This window comes from Doryrhamphus excisus, linkage group LG6, assembly GCF_037039965.1.
Source record: "Doryrhamphus excisus strain RoL-2023G ecotype Guam linkage group LG6, RoL_Dexc_Guam_v1.1, whole genome shotgun sequence".
Classification (NCBI taxonomy): Eukaryota; Metazoa; Chordata; class Actinopteri; order Syngnathiformes; family Syngnathidae; genus Doryrhamphus; species Doryrhamphus excisus.
This window is the reverse complement of record NC_136362.1, coordinates 1,450,980-1,467,480: the sequence shown is the minus strand read 5'-3', so window position 1 is coordinate 1,467,480 and position 16,501 is coordinate 1,450,980. Positions and strand designations below refer to the sequence as shown.

Below are 16,501 nucleotides of genomic sequence, written 5' to 3'. Positions count from 1 at the left end.
TTTATTATGTCTACTGTATTGGGTAATAGGAGTGTAAAGGTGACTATAGGGGTGTTATTTCATGTCAAGAGAGCTCTAATCATGTTCAAAAGTGTGTTTAGAAGGTGGTAAACAAGTTTCCTATGTCTTATTTTCTCTTATTATGTCTACTATATTGGGTAATAGGAGCGTAAAGGTGACTATAGGGGTGTTATTTCATGTCTAGAGGTCTCTAATGTTAAAAAGCGTATTTAGAAGATGGTAAACAGGTTTTCTATGTCTTATTTTTCTATGTCTTATTTTCTCTTATCCCCCCCTCCCCCAGCTGTACATCCAGACGGCCACACTGACCGTGTCGCTCAGCCTCAGCGCCTCTGTGTCACTCGGGATGCTCTACGTTCCCAAAGTCTACGTCATCATCTTCCACCCGGAGCAAAACGTTCCCAAACGCAAACGCAGCTTCAAGGCCGTCGTCACCGCCGCCACCATGACCAGCAAGCTGTCGCAGCTGGCGGCCGAGCGGCCCAACGGCGAGGTGAAGACGGAGCTCTGCGAGGGAGTGGAAGCCGGCGGTGAGTGTGGGCGGGGTTTGAACAGGAAGTAGGTGGGATTAGGCTCGTTATGTGGCGTCCATTCATCGTAAGGGCGGGGTTGTGTCTCCACAGTTCTCCCCACCAAGACCACCTACGTCAGCTACGCCAACCACGCCACCTGATGTCATCACGCCAACCTTTTCCTGAGTCCCAGGGAAAGAACTGCTTTCCGTGTTTACAGTCCAGCAGGAACGCAGCCAAAAAAAAATGGAGAAGAAGAAAGACAAAAAGATCTTTGATGTTATTTTAAAACCGTGTTGTCCACTTTGGATCCTTGCCCCGCTTTCTCCGTTCCACGAGTCCCCTCGATGTTTTTTGGCTTTTGGTGGTGAAATGTGAAAATGGCTGAAGTGAAGTGATGCATGCTGGGATTTCTTTGTTGTGTTTTTTTTTTTTTTTTTTACAAATGATCAATTTCTAATAAAGACAGCTTTCATACGCCGCCTCCAAACCTGAACCTTCTTATCTCATGGAACTGGAGAGGGGGAGGAGTCTTGGATCCAGTCGTACATCTGGTGGATTATCTGGTCAGGGATCCGTTTACCTCATCCCTCCATCCATCCATCCATCCATTGTTTCATCTCCCCAGTAATCCATTGATAGATCCGCTCAGCCAGGATTCTCACCGAATCAGTGATCATCCAAATAACCAGTGATCCATCCACCCAATCATCCAGAAATCCAGTCGTTGCTTTGTCAACTTAGAGATCCATCCAGTGACCTATCTATTGATCTAGTGATCAACATAGCGAGTGATCCATCCGCACAGTCATCCAGAAATCCAGTCATTGGTTCAGAGATCCATCCAGTGACCAATCTGTCTATCCTAGTGAGTGATCCCGAGTGATCCATCCACCCAGTTATCCAGAAATCCAGTCATTGGTTCAGAGATCCATCCAGTGACCCATCTATCTATCTAGTGATCAACATAGCGACTGATCCCGAGTGATCCATCCACCCACTTATCCAGAAATCCAGTCATTGGTTCAGAGATCCATCCAGTGACTCATCTGTCTATATAGTGATCAACATAGCGAGTGATCCCGAGTGATCCATCCACCCAGTTATCCAGAAATCCAGTCATTGGTTCAGAGATCCTTCCACTGACCCATCTATCTATCTAGTGATCAACATAGTGAGTGATCCCGTGTGATCCATCCACCCAGTTATCCAGAAATCCAGTCATTGGTTCAGAGATCCATTCAGTGACCGATCTGTCTATCCTAGTGAGTGATCCCAAGTGATCCATCCACCCAGTTATCCAGAAATCCAGTCATTGGTTCAGAGATCCATCCGGTGACCCATATATCTATCTATCTAGTGATCAACATAGCGAGTGATCCCGAGTGATCCATCCACCCAGTTATCCAGAAATCCAGTCATTGGTTCAGAGATCCATCCAGTGACCCATCTATCTATCTAGTGATCAACATTGCGAGTGATCCCGAGTGATCCATCCACCCAGTTATCTAGAAATCCAGTCATTGGTTCAGAGATCCATCCAGTGACCCATCTATCTATCTATCTAGTGATCAACATAGCGAGTGATCCATCCGCCCAATCATCCAGAAATCCAGTCATTAGTTCAGAGATCCATCCACTGACCCATCTATTGATCTAGTGATCAACATAGTGAGTGATCCCGAGTGATCCATCCACCCAGTTATCCAGAAATTCAGTCATTGGTTCAGAGATCCATTCAGTGACCCATCTATCAAGCTAGTGATCAACATAGCGAGTGATCCATCTACCCAGTCATCTAGAAATCCACTCATTGGTTCAGAGATCCATCCACTGACCCATATATATATCTAGTGATCAACATAGCGAGTGATCCATCTACCCAGTCATCTAGAAATCCAGTCATTGGTTCAGAGATCCATCCACTGACCCATCTATCAAGCGAACCATTGGTCCAGTGATCGGTCGACCGGTTTAGACGAGGATCCGCACAATGATCCATCTTTAGTGACATACGTTTCTCAAGTGATCCATCCACCCAGTCATCCTGAAATCCAGTCATTGGTTCAGAGATCCATCCAGTGACCCATCTATCTATCTCGTGATCAACATAGCAAGTGATCCATCCACCCAGTTATCCAGAAATCCAGTCGTTGGTTTGTCAACTCAGAGATCCATCCAATGACCCGTCTATCTATCTCGTGATCAACATAGCAAGTGATCCATTCACCCAGTTATCCAGAAATCCAGTCATTGGTTCAGAGATCCATCCAGTGACCCATCTATCTATCTAGTGATCAACATAGCGAGTGATCCCGAGTGATCCATCCACCCAGATATCCAGAAATCCAGTCATTGGTTCAGAGATCCATACAGTGACCCATCTATCAAGCAAACCATTGATCCAGTTATCAGTCAACCGGTTTAGACGAGGATCCGCACAATGATCCATCTTTAGTGACATACATCTCTCAAGTGATCCATCCACCCAGTCATCCAGAAATCCAGTCATTGGTTCATCGAACCAGAGATCCATCCAGTGACTTATCTATCTATCCAGTGATCAACATAGTGAGTGATCCATCCAGAAATACAGTCATTGGTTCAGAGATCCATCCAGTGACCCATTTATCTAGTGATCAACATAGCGAGTGATCCATTCACCCAGTCATCCAGAAATCCAGTCATTGGTTCAGAGATCCATCCAGTGACCCATCTATCTATCTAGTGATCAACATAGCGAGTGATCCATCCACCCAGTCATCAGTTCAGAGATCCATTCAGTGACCCATCTATCTAGTGATCAACATAGCGAGTGATCCCGAGTGATCCAGTCATCCAGAAATCCAGTCATTGGTTCAGAGATCCATCCAGTGACCCATCTATTGAGCGAACCATTGATCCAGTGATCGGTCGACCGGTTTAGACGAGGATCTGCACAATGATCCATCTTTAGTGACATACATCTCTCTAGTTATCCAGAAATCCAGTCATTGGTTCATCAAACCAGAGATCCATCCAGTGACCCATCTACCGAGCAAGCCGGTGGTTTAGACAAGGACCCGCGCAATGATCCATAGTGATCAATATATCGAGTAGCGAGTGATCTTGAGTGATCCATCCACCCAGTTATCCAGAAATCCAGTCATTGGTTCATCCATCCATACAGTGACCCATCTGTCTATATAGTGATCAACATAGCGAGTGATCCCGAGGGATCCATCAACCTAATCATCCAGAAATCCAGTCATTGTTTCATCGAACCAGAGACCCATCTATCAAGCGATCTATCGATCCAGTGATCGGTCAACCCTGCGGTTTAGGCAAGGATCCACCCAATGAACCATGAATCTAGTGATCCATGAAACCGGTACATCTTGAAAGGACACAAAACAAACTTGCGAGTCGTGTATTGCATCATACTTGATGCTAACGTAAACACGCTACGTTCCAGATGAGGGCCTGCTCGACCTTTAAGATGATCCAAAGCTGGCAGGAAGTCAGGCATATGGTGTCCCTCATCGGAGACAAAAAAGAAGCAGCCAGTCGATGGCGGAGGTGCAACAGAAGCGTCGGATCGATGCGGCCTGCCAGCGGGAATTCCTCATGCGTGGAATGAATATTCCTGCTTCTCCTGGCAGGGCGGCAGAAGACGCTGATGAAGGCTCACAGCTTCCCGCCTTTATTTACCCTGACGAGACTCCTGTTGCTCGCGCAGGAGAAAAGATTAAAAATGTTAACACAAACCCCGCAAAGAACTACTGAGTCCACCGCTGATGACATCATAAATGGGCGACGGAGCTGAGTCCCGCTTCTTGTTTTCACAAACTCATAAAATTATCCTTTTTAAGGACTATTATTTTATGATTACTATTTCAACGTTCTTAATTGTGACTTTAATCTAATAATATTTTTATTTTTATTTTTATTTTTATTTTTATTTTTATTTTTATTTTTATTTTTATTTTTATTTTTATTTTTATTTTTATTTTTATTTTTATTTTTATTTTTATTTTTATTTTTATTTTTATTTTTATTTTCCAGCCATTTAATTATTAATTGTGACTTTAATCCCATAATATTTGGTTATACATGAAACTTATTCAACTTATTCATATATTATTCATATATTATATTCATACAACTCCATTACATGTTTTAATATTTCAACTTCATGTTTCCTTATATTATGATGTTATTCTCATAAAATAAGTTTTTCACATTTGATGACAACTTTTTTCACTTATTTTGAATTAATTTTGCTGAAATTACTGATTGATAGAGTTTGCCTGTTGTTTTTTCTGGTTAAATTATATTAATTATATATTATATTTTTATATTTTTTATATTTTTTTATATATTTATATTTTCTTATTTTTATTTCATCATTAATTTCATCATTTATTATTTATTTATTTATTTATTTTTTATTTTCATTTTCATTTTCATTTTCATTTTCATTTTCATTTTCATTTTCATTTTCATTTTTATTTTCCAGCAATTTAATTATTAATTGTGACTTTAATCTCATAATATTTGGACTTTATACTTGAAACTTATTCAACTTATTCATAATCAATATCCAACTCCATTACATGTTTTAATATTTCAACTTCATGTTTCCTTATATTATGATGTTATTCTCATAAAATAGGTTTTTCACATTTGATGACAACTTTTTTCACTTATTTTGAATTAATTTTGCTGAAATTACTGATTGATAGAGTTTGGCTGTTGTTTTTTCTGGTTAAATTATATTAATTAGATTTTATCATTATTTTTCTTATTTATATTTCATCATTTATTTATTTATTTATTTATTTATTTATTTATTTATTTATTTATTTATTTATTTATTTATTTATTTAATTTTTATTTTTATTTTTATTTTTATTTTTATTTTTATTTTTATTTTTATTTTTATTTTTATTTTTATTTTTATTTTCTAGGTATTTAATTATTAATTGTGACTTTAATCTCGTAATATTTGGATTTCATACTTGAAACTTATTCAACTTATTCATAATATACAAGTCCATTACATATTTTAATATTTCAACTTCATGTTCCTTAATATTATGACGTTATTCTCATAAAATAAGTTTTTCACATTTGATGACAACTTTTTTCACTTATTTTGAATTAATTTTGCTGAAATTACTGATTGATAGAGTTTGTTTTTTTCTGGTTAAATTATCTTAATTTTATTATATCATTACTTTTTTATTTTTATTTTTATTTTTATTTTTATTTTTATTTTTATTTTTATTTTTATTTTTATTTTTATTTTTATTTTTATTTTCCAGCTATTTAATTATTAATTGTGACTTTAATCTCATAATATTTGGACTTAAATTATCTTAATTATATCATATCATTAAATATTTTCATTTTTATTTTTTTTATTTTCATTTTCATTTTCATTTTCATTTTCATTTTCATTTTCATTTTCATTTTCATTTTCATTTTCATTTTTATGATAATAATTCTACGATAATGGAGAGTAGAGTAGAGAGGGTGCCTGTTTCCCTCCCAAACTTAACTTCCATACAAACCAGTATTGGTCACCAAGTACACGCAAGTGTGTGTGTGTGTGTGTGTGTGTGTGTGTGTGTGAGTGTGTGAGTGTGTGAGTGTGTGTGTGTTAGAACAGTGCAGATGGTCACACAGTCTGCTCACAAGAAACTTCCCAAATCATTCCATCAGCTTGGAGCACAACAACGATGAAGATGTTGATGAAGAGTATGCCGCCAGAGAAAAAAAGTGATATGAGCGATTATTAATAATGAGAGATTATTGTAAGTCATATTCTATCACAAATACTGAAGATGATGAATTCAGTTCAATAAGAAGGTCGGCCATTTTTATTGAGTGACCTTGTTGTTGTTTGTCCCAACCTGTCTCCACGCTTCTGGAACTTGATGTGTAGCGATGTCAGCGTCCTGAATCTGTCATCATCCATACGATGTGGGACGCACATCATGGCCGCCCAGCTCCGGTTCCACTTTGGCCAGTCACCTACGGGTGTCACGTTGTCCTGGCTGTCCCCGGAGGAGTCCTGCTGGTTCCGTTTGGCATGCTGGGCCAGTCGTCCCCCAGAAGGGTGCCGCCATACATGCCGTCCTAGCCATCCCCCAGGGGGGTCATGCTGGTTTTGTTGGGCATGCTGTCCCAGTCGTCCCCCAGAGGGGTGCTGCCATACATATGCTGTCCTAGCCATCCCCAGGGGGGGTTTGACGGTTTTATTTATTTTTAATTTTGTTGTTAATTTAAATATTTCGAAGCTTTTTTCTTGTAATTTTTTTCACATAATAATACAACTTTATTCCTACAATATTTTTGTATTTATTCCAGTAATATTATAACTTTTTCCCCAGACTTAATTTTAGAAAAATTAAAAATATTTTTTAATACAGTATTTAGTCTGTTTGCTTATATAATTAGTGCTGATTAATATTTGGGGATTTTTTTTCAAAATATTACAGATTTATTTTGACTTTATTCCTGTATTATTCTAATTTAAGTAAAGTTTTTGTTTGAATATTTCAACTTTATTCCTATAGCAGGTGACACTGCGGGAAGAAGAAAACATCATCGACTAGAAAGGTCATCTGTCTTCATTTAGGGTCAAGCGGATCCTGATACGTGTCCAAGTGTATCATTTGTGATCGACCGGCGACCCTCAGCGTTCCATCCGCCACACGTCTTCATGTGTGCCACTTTATTGGCCGTATTCTTCACCGGATGGGCCGCCGCGGGAGAAAAGTCATTAGCGTGAACGATGAGCGTCCTGCTAATATGGCAGCACAAGGATACGCTTCGTCACAAGCACTCCGAGTGCCCGCCATTTTGTCACTTTAATGAAACAATTAGTAATCGGCTTGTAAACGCCTGTGAGCCTTTCCATCCATTAACGCCACGTGTTGTTCCGGCGACGTCGACTACGGCTCCGGACGACAAAGTAACTTGTTGGTTTTGTCCTCAACATAATGATCCTGATCCATTGGCATCGATCTCGGAAAACACATCCCCGTAATGCGTCTCTACTCAATTGAGCCAACATTAAGACATCGATAAGAATCATCCGCCGTGCAGCTCTGCTAAGTTCATGAAAATCACAAAAAAATGCTACTATGATCATGTTAGCATGTTAGCATTGCTAGCATGCTAACATGATCATAGTAGCATTTTTTGCCTAGCATGATAGTGGTGTTAGCATATCTGTATGCTCAAGAAAATAGCAATAAAAAGCTAGTATGCTAATGTTACAATGCTGCTAGGATGCTAACATTAGCATGCTAACACCTACCATGATAGTGCTTGTGTTTACAAGGTTCATACTCATGAATGTCTCAAAAAATGCTAGTATGCTCATGTTAGCATGCTAGCAATGCTAACATGCTAACATGCCAATGCCTAGCATAATAGTGGTGTTTATATTTGTATGCTCAAGAAAATAGTAATAAAAAGCTAATATGCTAATGTTATAATGCTGCTAGGATGCTAACATTAGCGTGCTAACACCTAGCATGATAGCGCTTGTGTTTACTAGTCTCCTATTCATGAACGTCTCAAAAAATGCTAGTATGCTCATGTTAGCATGCTAGCAATGCTAACATGCTAACATGCTAATGCCTAGCATAATACTGGTGTTTATATCTGTATGCTCAAGAAAATAACAATAAAGCTAGTATGCTAATGTTAGCATAATGCTAACATGTCGACACCTAAATAATAGTGTCGACCAATGAAAATGACTAAAAATGCTACCATGCAATACTAGCGTTTTTTGAGACTTTCATGAATATGAATTTAGTAGACAGTTAGCGCTATCATGCTAGGTGTTGCTATTTTCTTGAGCTTATCCTCATGCTAGCAATGCTAACATGCTAATGCCTAGCATGATAGTGGTGTTTATATCTGTATGTCCAAGAAAATAGCAATAAAAAGCTAGTATGCTAATGTTACAATGCTGCTAGGATGCTAACATTAGCATGCTAACACCTACCATGATAGTGCTTGTGTTTACAAGGTTCATACTCATGAATGTCTCAAAAAATGCTAGTATGCTCATGTTAGCATGCTAGCAATGCTAACATGCTAACATGCTAATGCCTAGCATAATAGTGGTGTTTATATTTGTATGCGCAAGAAAATAGCTATAAAAAGCTAATATGCTAATGTTATAATGCTGCTAGGATGCTAACATTAGCGTGCTAACACCTAGCATGATAGCGCTTGTGTTTACTAGTCTCCTATTCATGAACGTCTCAAAAAATGCTAGTATGCTCATGTTAGTGTGCTAGCAGTGCTAACATGCTAATGCCTAGCATGATAGCGGTGTTTATATCTGTACGCTCAAGAAAATAGCAATAAAAAACTAGTATGCTAATGTTACAATGCTGCTAGGATGCTAACATTAGCGTGCTAACACCTAACATGATAGTGCTTGTGTTTACTAGGTTTATATTCATGAACGTCTCAAAAAATGCTAGTATGCTCATGTTAACATGCTAGCAATGCTAACATGCTAATGCCTAGCATGATAGTGGTGTTTATGTAGTATGTATGCTCAAGAAAATAGCACAAAAATGCTAGTATGCTAATGTTAGCATGCTAGTAATGCTAACATGCTGACACCTCGACGAGCTACCCCTCCAGCGTGTCCAGCGGTTGGCTGGCGACCAGTCCAGAATGTACCCCGCCTCTCACCCAAAGACAGCTGGGATAGGTTCCACCATACCAGCGACCCTAGTGAGGATCAGCGGCATAGAAAATAAAAAATGGATGGAGCTCACATTTGATGCTCTTGCAAAATACTCTATTATTGAAAGTAAAATACCTACAATGCTATCAACAGAAAAAAAATCAAAAATAAATTAATTAATTAAAATAAATCAAAATTAGTGCTTTGATCAGTGTATTTTTATTCGTTTGTTAATTAATCATTTAAACATAAAACAGGCAACAAATATAAACCATGCAACCAGAACTTGACATGTGGTTTTGCGCATGCGTGTATTCACTTCCGCCTTTTCCTAGTGCACATGCGCATCACGGCCTCCTTTCAGTTTGAAGCCCAGCGAGGGAAAACCGTCCCAAGTACAAACTTTGGTAAGTTTTGTTGTCTGATTATCATTCTCTGTTTCTTTACTTATATTAAAAATTAACTGCGCAGACAATGTCGTCAGTTGTTTGTCAACATTCGTGGTTTGGCGACAGTTGGACAACGCCACAGGAAGAGCCAGTCTTAATGTAAAAATGGCCATGTTTTGATATAAATAACTCCTGTGCACACACGACAGTATATAGAGCATACATTTACGTACTATCCACCTCTACCCGTCTCACATTAATATTCGGCACCTGTAATCATACACAACGAAGCATAAGAGTTGATAAAAGTACGAAGAACTAGGTCTTGGTCTCAATTTTTACATCCCCTCTAGCTAGCAGTTAGCTAGCTTACACCACTATACAAGTTCATCCGATTGAATATTGTCAAGAGAGAGTGTTACATTAAGCATTATTTGTTTGCCGAATTGGTCAGTCAAAGCTGTTTGTCTATGAAAGTGTGTTTTAAGTCACCTGTGTGCTGTAGTTTATTGCTAGTATCTTAAAGTATTAAAAACAAAGGTTTTTGGATTGGAGTTTGGTTTGGCGTCGCTACCGTCGATTAGCTTTAAATTGATTGTTATTACACTTGCTCAATTACAAGGTAACGAACGATGTCGTTTGGCATCGAACCACAAGTGCAATCAACAGCACGCGCAGAATTATTATTATTATAATGAAGTAGAGAAAGTGATATGAGTAATATACAGACCATGTAACCAGAACTTGGCATGTGGCAGGGTAACAACTAGCATGACAGCGCCTGTGTTTACTAGGTTCATATACTATGATCATGTTAGCGTGCTACCAGTACTAACATGCTAATGCCTAGCATGATAGTGGTGTTTATATATGTATGAACATTGCAAAAAAAATGCTAGTATGCTAATGTTAGCATGCTAGTAATGCTAACATCTACACAGTAGTGTCTACCTATGTAGACGGCTAAAAATGCTACCATGCAATACTAGCGTTTTTTTGAGACTTTCATGAATATGAAGTTAGTAGACAGTTAGCGCAGTCATGCTAGGTGTTGCTATTTTCTTGAGCTTATCCTCACAACGGTTGTGGGGGTGCTGGAGCCTATCACAGCTGTCTTCGGGCAAGAGGCGGGGTACACCCTGGACTGTTTGGTACACCCTGGACATGCTACTTTGATCATGTTAGCATGCTAGCAATGCTAACATGCGGATGCCTAGTATAATAGTGATGTTTATATATGTCTGCCCAAGAAAATAGCGAAAAAGCTAGTATGCTAATGTTACAATGCTGCTAGGATGCTAACATTAGCGTGCTAACACCTAGCATGATAGCACTTGTGGTTACCAAGTTCATATTAATGAAAGTCTCAAAAAATGTTAGTATGCTCATGTTAGTGTGCTAGCAGTGCTAACATGCTAATGTCTAGCATGATAGTGGTGTTTATATCTGTATGCTCAAGAAAATAGCAATAAAAAGCTAGTATGCTAATGTTACAATGCTGCTAGGATGCTAACATTAGCGTGCTAACACCTAGCATGATAGCACTTGTGGTTACCAAGTTCATATTAATGAAAGTCTCAAAAAATGTTAGTATGCTCATGTTAGTGTGCTCGCAGTGCTAACATGCTAATGTCTAGCATGATAGTGGTGTTTATATCTGTATGCTCAAGAAAATAGCAATAAAAAGCTAGTATGCTAATGTTACAATGCTGCTAGGATGCTAACATTAGCGTGCCAACACCTAGCATGATAGCACTTGTGGTTACCAAGTTCATATTAATGAAAGTCTCAAAAAATGTTAGTATGCTCATGTTAGTGTGCTAGCAGTGCTAACATGCTAATGTCTAGCATGATAGTGGTGTTTATATCTGTATGCTCAAGAAAATAGCAATAAAAAGCTAGTATGCTAATGTTACAATGCTGCTAGGATGCTAACATTAGCGTGCTAACACCTAGCATGATAGCACTTGTGGTTACCAAGTTCATATTAATGAAAGTCTCAAAAAATGTTAGTATGCTCATGTTAGCGTGCTAGCAGTGCTAACATGCTAATGTCTAGCATGATAGTGGTGTTTATATCTGTATGCTCAAGAAAATAGCAATAAAAAGCTAGTATGCTAATGTTACAATGCTGCTAGGATGCTAACATTAGCGTGCTAACACCTAGCATGATAGCACTTGTGGTTACCAAGTTCATATTAATGAAAGTCTCAAAAAATGTTAGTATGCTCATGTTAGTGTACTAGCAGTGCTAACATGCTAATGCCTAGCATGATAGTGGTGTTTATATCTGTATGCTCAAGAAAATAGCAACAAAAAGCTAGTATGCTAATGTTACAATGCTGCTAGGATGCTAACATTAGCGTGCTAACACCTAGCATGATAGAACTTGTGTTTACTAAGTTCATATTCATGAAAGTCTCAAAAAATGCTAGTATGCTCATGTTAGTGTGCTAGCAGTGCTAACATGCTAATGCCTAGCATGATAGTGGTGTTTATATCTGTATGCTCAAGAAAATAGCAATACAAAGCTAGTATGCTAATGTTACAATGCTGCTAGGATGCTAACATTAGGATGCTAACATTAGTGTGCTAACACCTAGCATGATAGCACTTGTGTTTACTAGGTTCCTATTCATGAACGTCTCAAAAAATGCTAGTATGCTCATGTTAGTGTGCTAGCAGTGCTAACATGCTAATGCCTAGCATGATAGTGGTGTTTATATCTGTATGCTCAAGAAAATAGCAATAAAAAGCTAGTATGCTAATGTTACAATGCTGCTAGGATGCTAACATTAGGATGCTAACATTAGCGTGCTAACACCTAGCATGATAGCACTTGTGTTTACTAGGTTCCTATTCATGAACGTCTCAAAAAATGCTAGTATGCTCATGTTAGCATGCTAGCAATGCTAACATGCTAATGCCTAGCATGCTAATGGTGTTTATATCTGTATGCTCAAGAAAATAACCATAAAAAGCTAGTATGGTAATATTAGCATGCTAGCAATGCTAACATGTGAATGCCTAGTATGATAGTGGTGTTTATCTATGATTGCCTTGTCTTCTTATGGTATACTGGTGGCTGAGGTTCTAGAAGGAACTGGGCCAGAACTTAAGCTCTTAATGCAGGTCTTTCCTAGCTGGAGGTCAGGAGATAAGACAGATGATTTGCGCGGATACAAGGATTAAACAAAAACAATCATATCTCCAGAGCACAGACAGGAATAGCAGCTAAGATGATGTGTGTTCTGGTGAAATGGGAATCATCTGTTCCGGTGTCAAACTGTGGCCTTTGTAAGTGAAGTGTACTGTTTCACTGTGTTTTGCACTTGAACCAGTCGCGACAACAGGTGCACGTCGCCGAAATGAACTGTTTTTAAGACATACACAGCGACAGTGACAGCTGGAAGGTCAAAGTCGGGAAAGGCAGACGAGCTCCTGAGTGAGTCCTTCATCCTGACTGAGTTCAATCCCTCCAGCTTCGCTCAGCAACCCGACACCATCGAGGTTCATTTCATTAATTCCGCTTTTCCTCGCTGGCTTTTCTGCTCCAGCGAGCGGCTCGTCTGCCTCGCAGGCTGTTCCTTCTCCGCCGTCCCCGCGCTCCGGGGAATCGCCAGTCACATCAGCCGAGAATCAATCTAACCGAATCTGACAGGAGGTGACGTGCTACCTGCTGGGAACACTTTTCCTGGGTTACTCCACGAAAGCTTTCACACACACTTCCCCCCCAAAATCCGCCGCCCCGTGGTGCTGCGTAAAGTTGTGTCCTTATATTAACTCCCCTTCAAAGCGGGGACATGGATCACTTCCTGAGGGGATATCAACCTGAAACCACACCCATCTCTCACGGGGGACGTTCTGGAATAAGATCCATCCGATACCGTCTTACAGTGTTTGTGTCTCTCAGGTCATCGCCACTATCATGCCCGTCTGTGTGATAGAGGAGGGGAGGAAGGGGCCGGACCACCAGGGAACCATAATACCCATCTCGAACATCAGCACCAGCAGGAACCACGCCAACCACTCAGTCAAGGTGAGGTCTTTAGTACGATAATGTCTCTTTTGGGAAAGAAAAGCAACTTCCAGTATGACTGGGAGGAAGTGAACATCCAGCAGCAACACGTCCTTTTGGCATGACTACGACTTGGATTAAAAAATAATATACTCAACCAAGTCTACTGTCTACCTCTTCTTTAGCTTAGAGGTGTCACCCCCCCACATGGCGCCATGTCGTCATTTTTGCAAATTTACTGTCCGCTTTTAAATAAAATGGAGCAATGTAGAATTCCAAACACTATTAGTACAATATTATTAGAGCCCTCTAGATATGTAATAACACCCCTATAGTCACGTTTATACTCCATTACCAAATATAGTGGAAATAAAAAGAGAAAATAAGACATATACATGTCATAAAGCACTTGTTTACAGCCCCAATACGGGTTTTAACATTATTAGAGCCCTCTAGATCTTTAATAACACCCCTATAGTCACCTTTACACTGCTATTACCCAATATAGTAGTTATAATTAGAGGAAATAAGACATATAAGTCATAAAGCACTTGTTTACAGCCTCAATACGGGTTTTAACATGATTAGAGCCCTCTAGATATGTAATAACACCCCTATAGTCACCTTTATGCTATACTATATACTAAATATAGTGGAAATAATAAGAGAAAATAAGACATATACATGTCATAAAGCACTTGTTTACAGCCCCAATACGGGTTTTAACATTATTAGAGCCCTCTAGATATTTAATAACACCCCTATAGTCACCTTTACACTCCTATTACCCAATATAGTAGTTATGATTAGAGAAAATAAGACATATAAGTCATAAAGCACTTGTTTACAGCCTCAATACGGGTTTTAACATGATTAGAGCCCTCTAGATATGTAATAACACCCCTATAGTCACCTTTATGCTATGCTATATACTAAATATAGTGGAAATAATAAGAGAAAGTAAGACATATGCATGTCAAAGCACTTGTTCACAGCCCCAATACGGGTTTTAACATTATTAGAGCCCTCTAGATCTTTAATAACACCCCTATAGTCACCTTTACACTCCTATTACCCAATATAGTCGATATAATTAGAGAAAATAAGACATATAAGTCATAAAGCACTTGTTTACAGCCTCAATACGGGTGTTAACATGATTAGAGCCCTCTAGATATGTAATAACACCCCTATAGTCACCTTTATGCTATACTATATACTAAATACGTAGAGTGGAAATAATAAGATATATAAGACAGAACACCGGTTTACAACCTTCTAAATGTGGGTTATTATTAGAGCCCTCTTGGTATGAAACAACACCCCTATAGTCACCTTTACACTCCTAACAGTTACTGATTGTAAAAGTACCAGATGGAGGGGTAGGATTTAATAAGCTTTGCTTCTTCCTACTCCTTTTGGACATGTGGAACTGGGAACTGATTATGGGATGCATTCAATTGTAATCTGATGCATGTTGAAATGAAATAAAACCATTACCATAGTTGATGTATAATGCCTTTAAAGGACTCCTACTGATGTTAAATGCTTCCTGTTTACAGGGCAGGGTGGTCCAGAAAGGTCCTCTGGTGTCGTCGTCCAGTCACAACTTCATCTTGAAGGCCGTGCTCCAAGGTGAGGCTGAAACGCCGACTTTCCATAGCACCAAACGCCATCAATCACGTCCTTTTTTTTTTTTTTTTTCCTCAGAAGTCGGCCCGTCGCCTCAGCGCGCATCCATCAACATGGTCTTGTTAGGGACGCTGGCCAAGGACTTCTCTCAGGCTGTCAGTGAAGGGGTACGGTTGATTGACAGATGTCTGCATTGATAGTCAATGCATTGTTTTACATTATATTATAAGTATATAGTATATATAGTGTTACACTATAGTCATTCAAATTGAATTCACTCAAAAATATATTGATGAATAAGACAGTGTTCTAAATACTGATTTTAACATGATTAGAGCCCTCTAGATATGTAATAACACCCCTATAGTCACCTTTATACGATACTATATAGTACTAAATATAGTGGAAATAATAAGATATACAAGACATAGAACACATGTTTACAACCTTCTAAATGTGGGTTTTAATATTATTAGAGACCTCTTGGTATGAAATAACACCCCTATAGTCACCTTTACACTCCTATTACCCAATATAGTAGTTATAATTAGAGAAAATAGACATATACATGTCATAAAGCACTTGTTTACAATCGCAATACGGGTTTTGACATTATTAGAGCCCTCTAGATATGTAATAACACCCCTAAAGTCACCTTTATAGTACACTATATACTAAATATAGTGAAAATAATAAGATATATAAGACATAGAACACCTGTTTACAACCTTCTAAATATGGGTTTTAATATTATTAGAGCCCTCTTGGTATGAAATAACACCCCTATAGTCACCTTTACACTCATATTACCCAATATAGTAGTTATAATTAGAGAAAATAAGACATATAAGTCATAAAGCACTTGTTTGCAGTCTCAATAGAGGTTTTAACATGATTAGAGCCCTCTAGATATGTAATAACACCCCTATAGTCACCTTTATACTCCATTACCAAATATAGTGGAAGTAATAAGAGAAAATAAGACGTATACATGTCATAAAGCACTTGTTTACAGCCTCAATACGGGTTTTAACATGATTAGAGCCCTCTAGATATGTAATAACACCCCTATAGTCACCTTTATACGATACTATATACTAAGTATAGTGGTAATAATAAGTTATTTAAGACATAGAACACATGTTTACAACCTTCTAAATGTGGGTTTTAATATTATTAGAGCCCTCTTGGTATGAAATAACACCCCTATAGTCACCTTGAT

The 16,501-nt window shown here is 38.5% G+C and overlaps 2 protein-coding genes across 3 annotated transcripts in view; both read left to right on the top strand.

Annotated features, from left to right (window-relative positions):
• The window catches only part of grm8b (glutamate receptor, metabotropic 8b), a 42,053-nt gene extending 40,939 nt beyond the window's left edge, over nt 1–1,114 (top strand). Inside the window, exons 10-11 of one of the 2 annotated variants that reach the window (XM_058087673.2) lie at nt 305–551; nt 645–1,114. In XM_058087673.2, coding sequence (XP_057943656.2) covers nt 305–551; nt 645–694 — 297 coding nt within the window. In that variant the 3' untranslated portion in view covers nt 695–1,114. The remainder of the gene's footprint in view (nt 1–304; nt 552–644) is intronic. The other variant, XM_058087674.2, reaches the window with a different exon arrangement.
• Nucleotides 1,115–9,548: 8,434 nt separating this feature from the next.
• The window catches only part of pot1 (protection of telomeres 1 homolog), a 35,503-nt gene continuing 28,550 nt past the window's right edge, over nt 9,549–16,501 (top strand). The window contains exons 1-4 of the mRNA XM_078790994.1: nt 9,549–9,647; nt 13,543–13,668; nt 15,210–15,282; nt 15,358–15,446. Of these exons, the coding sequence (XP_078647120.1) occupies nt 13,558–13,668; nt 15,210–15,282; nt 15,358–15,446 (273 nt within the window). The 5' untranslated portion in view covers nt 9,549–9,647; nt 13,543–13,557. The remainder of the gene's footprint in view (nt 9,648–13,542; nt 13,669–15,209; nt 15,283–15,357; nt 15,447–16,501) is intronic.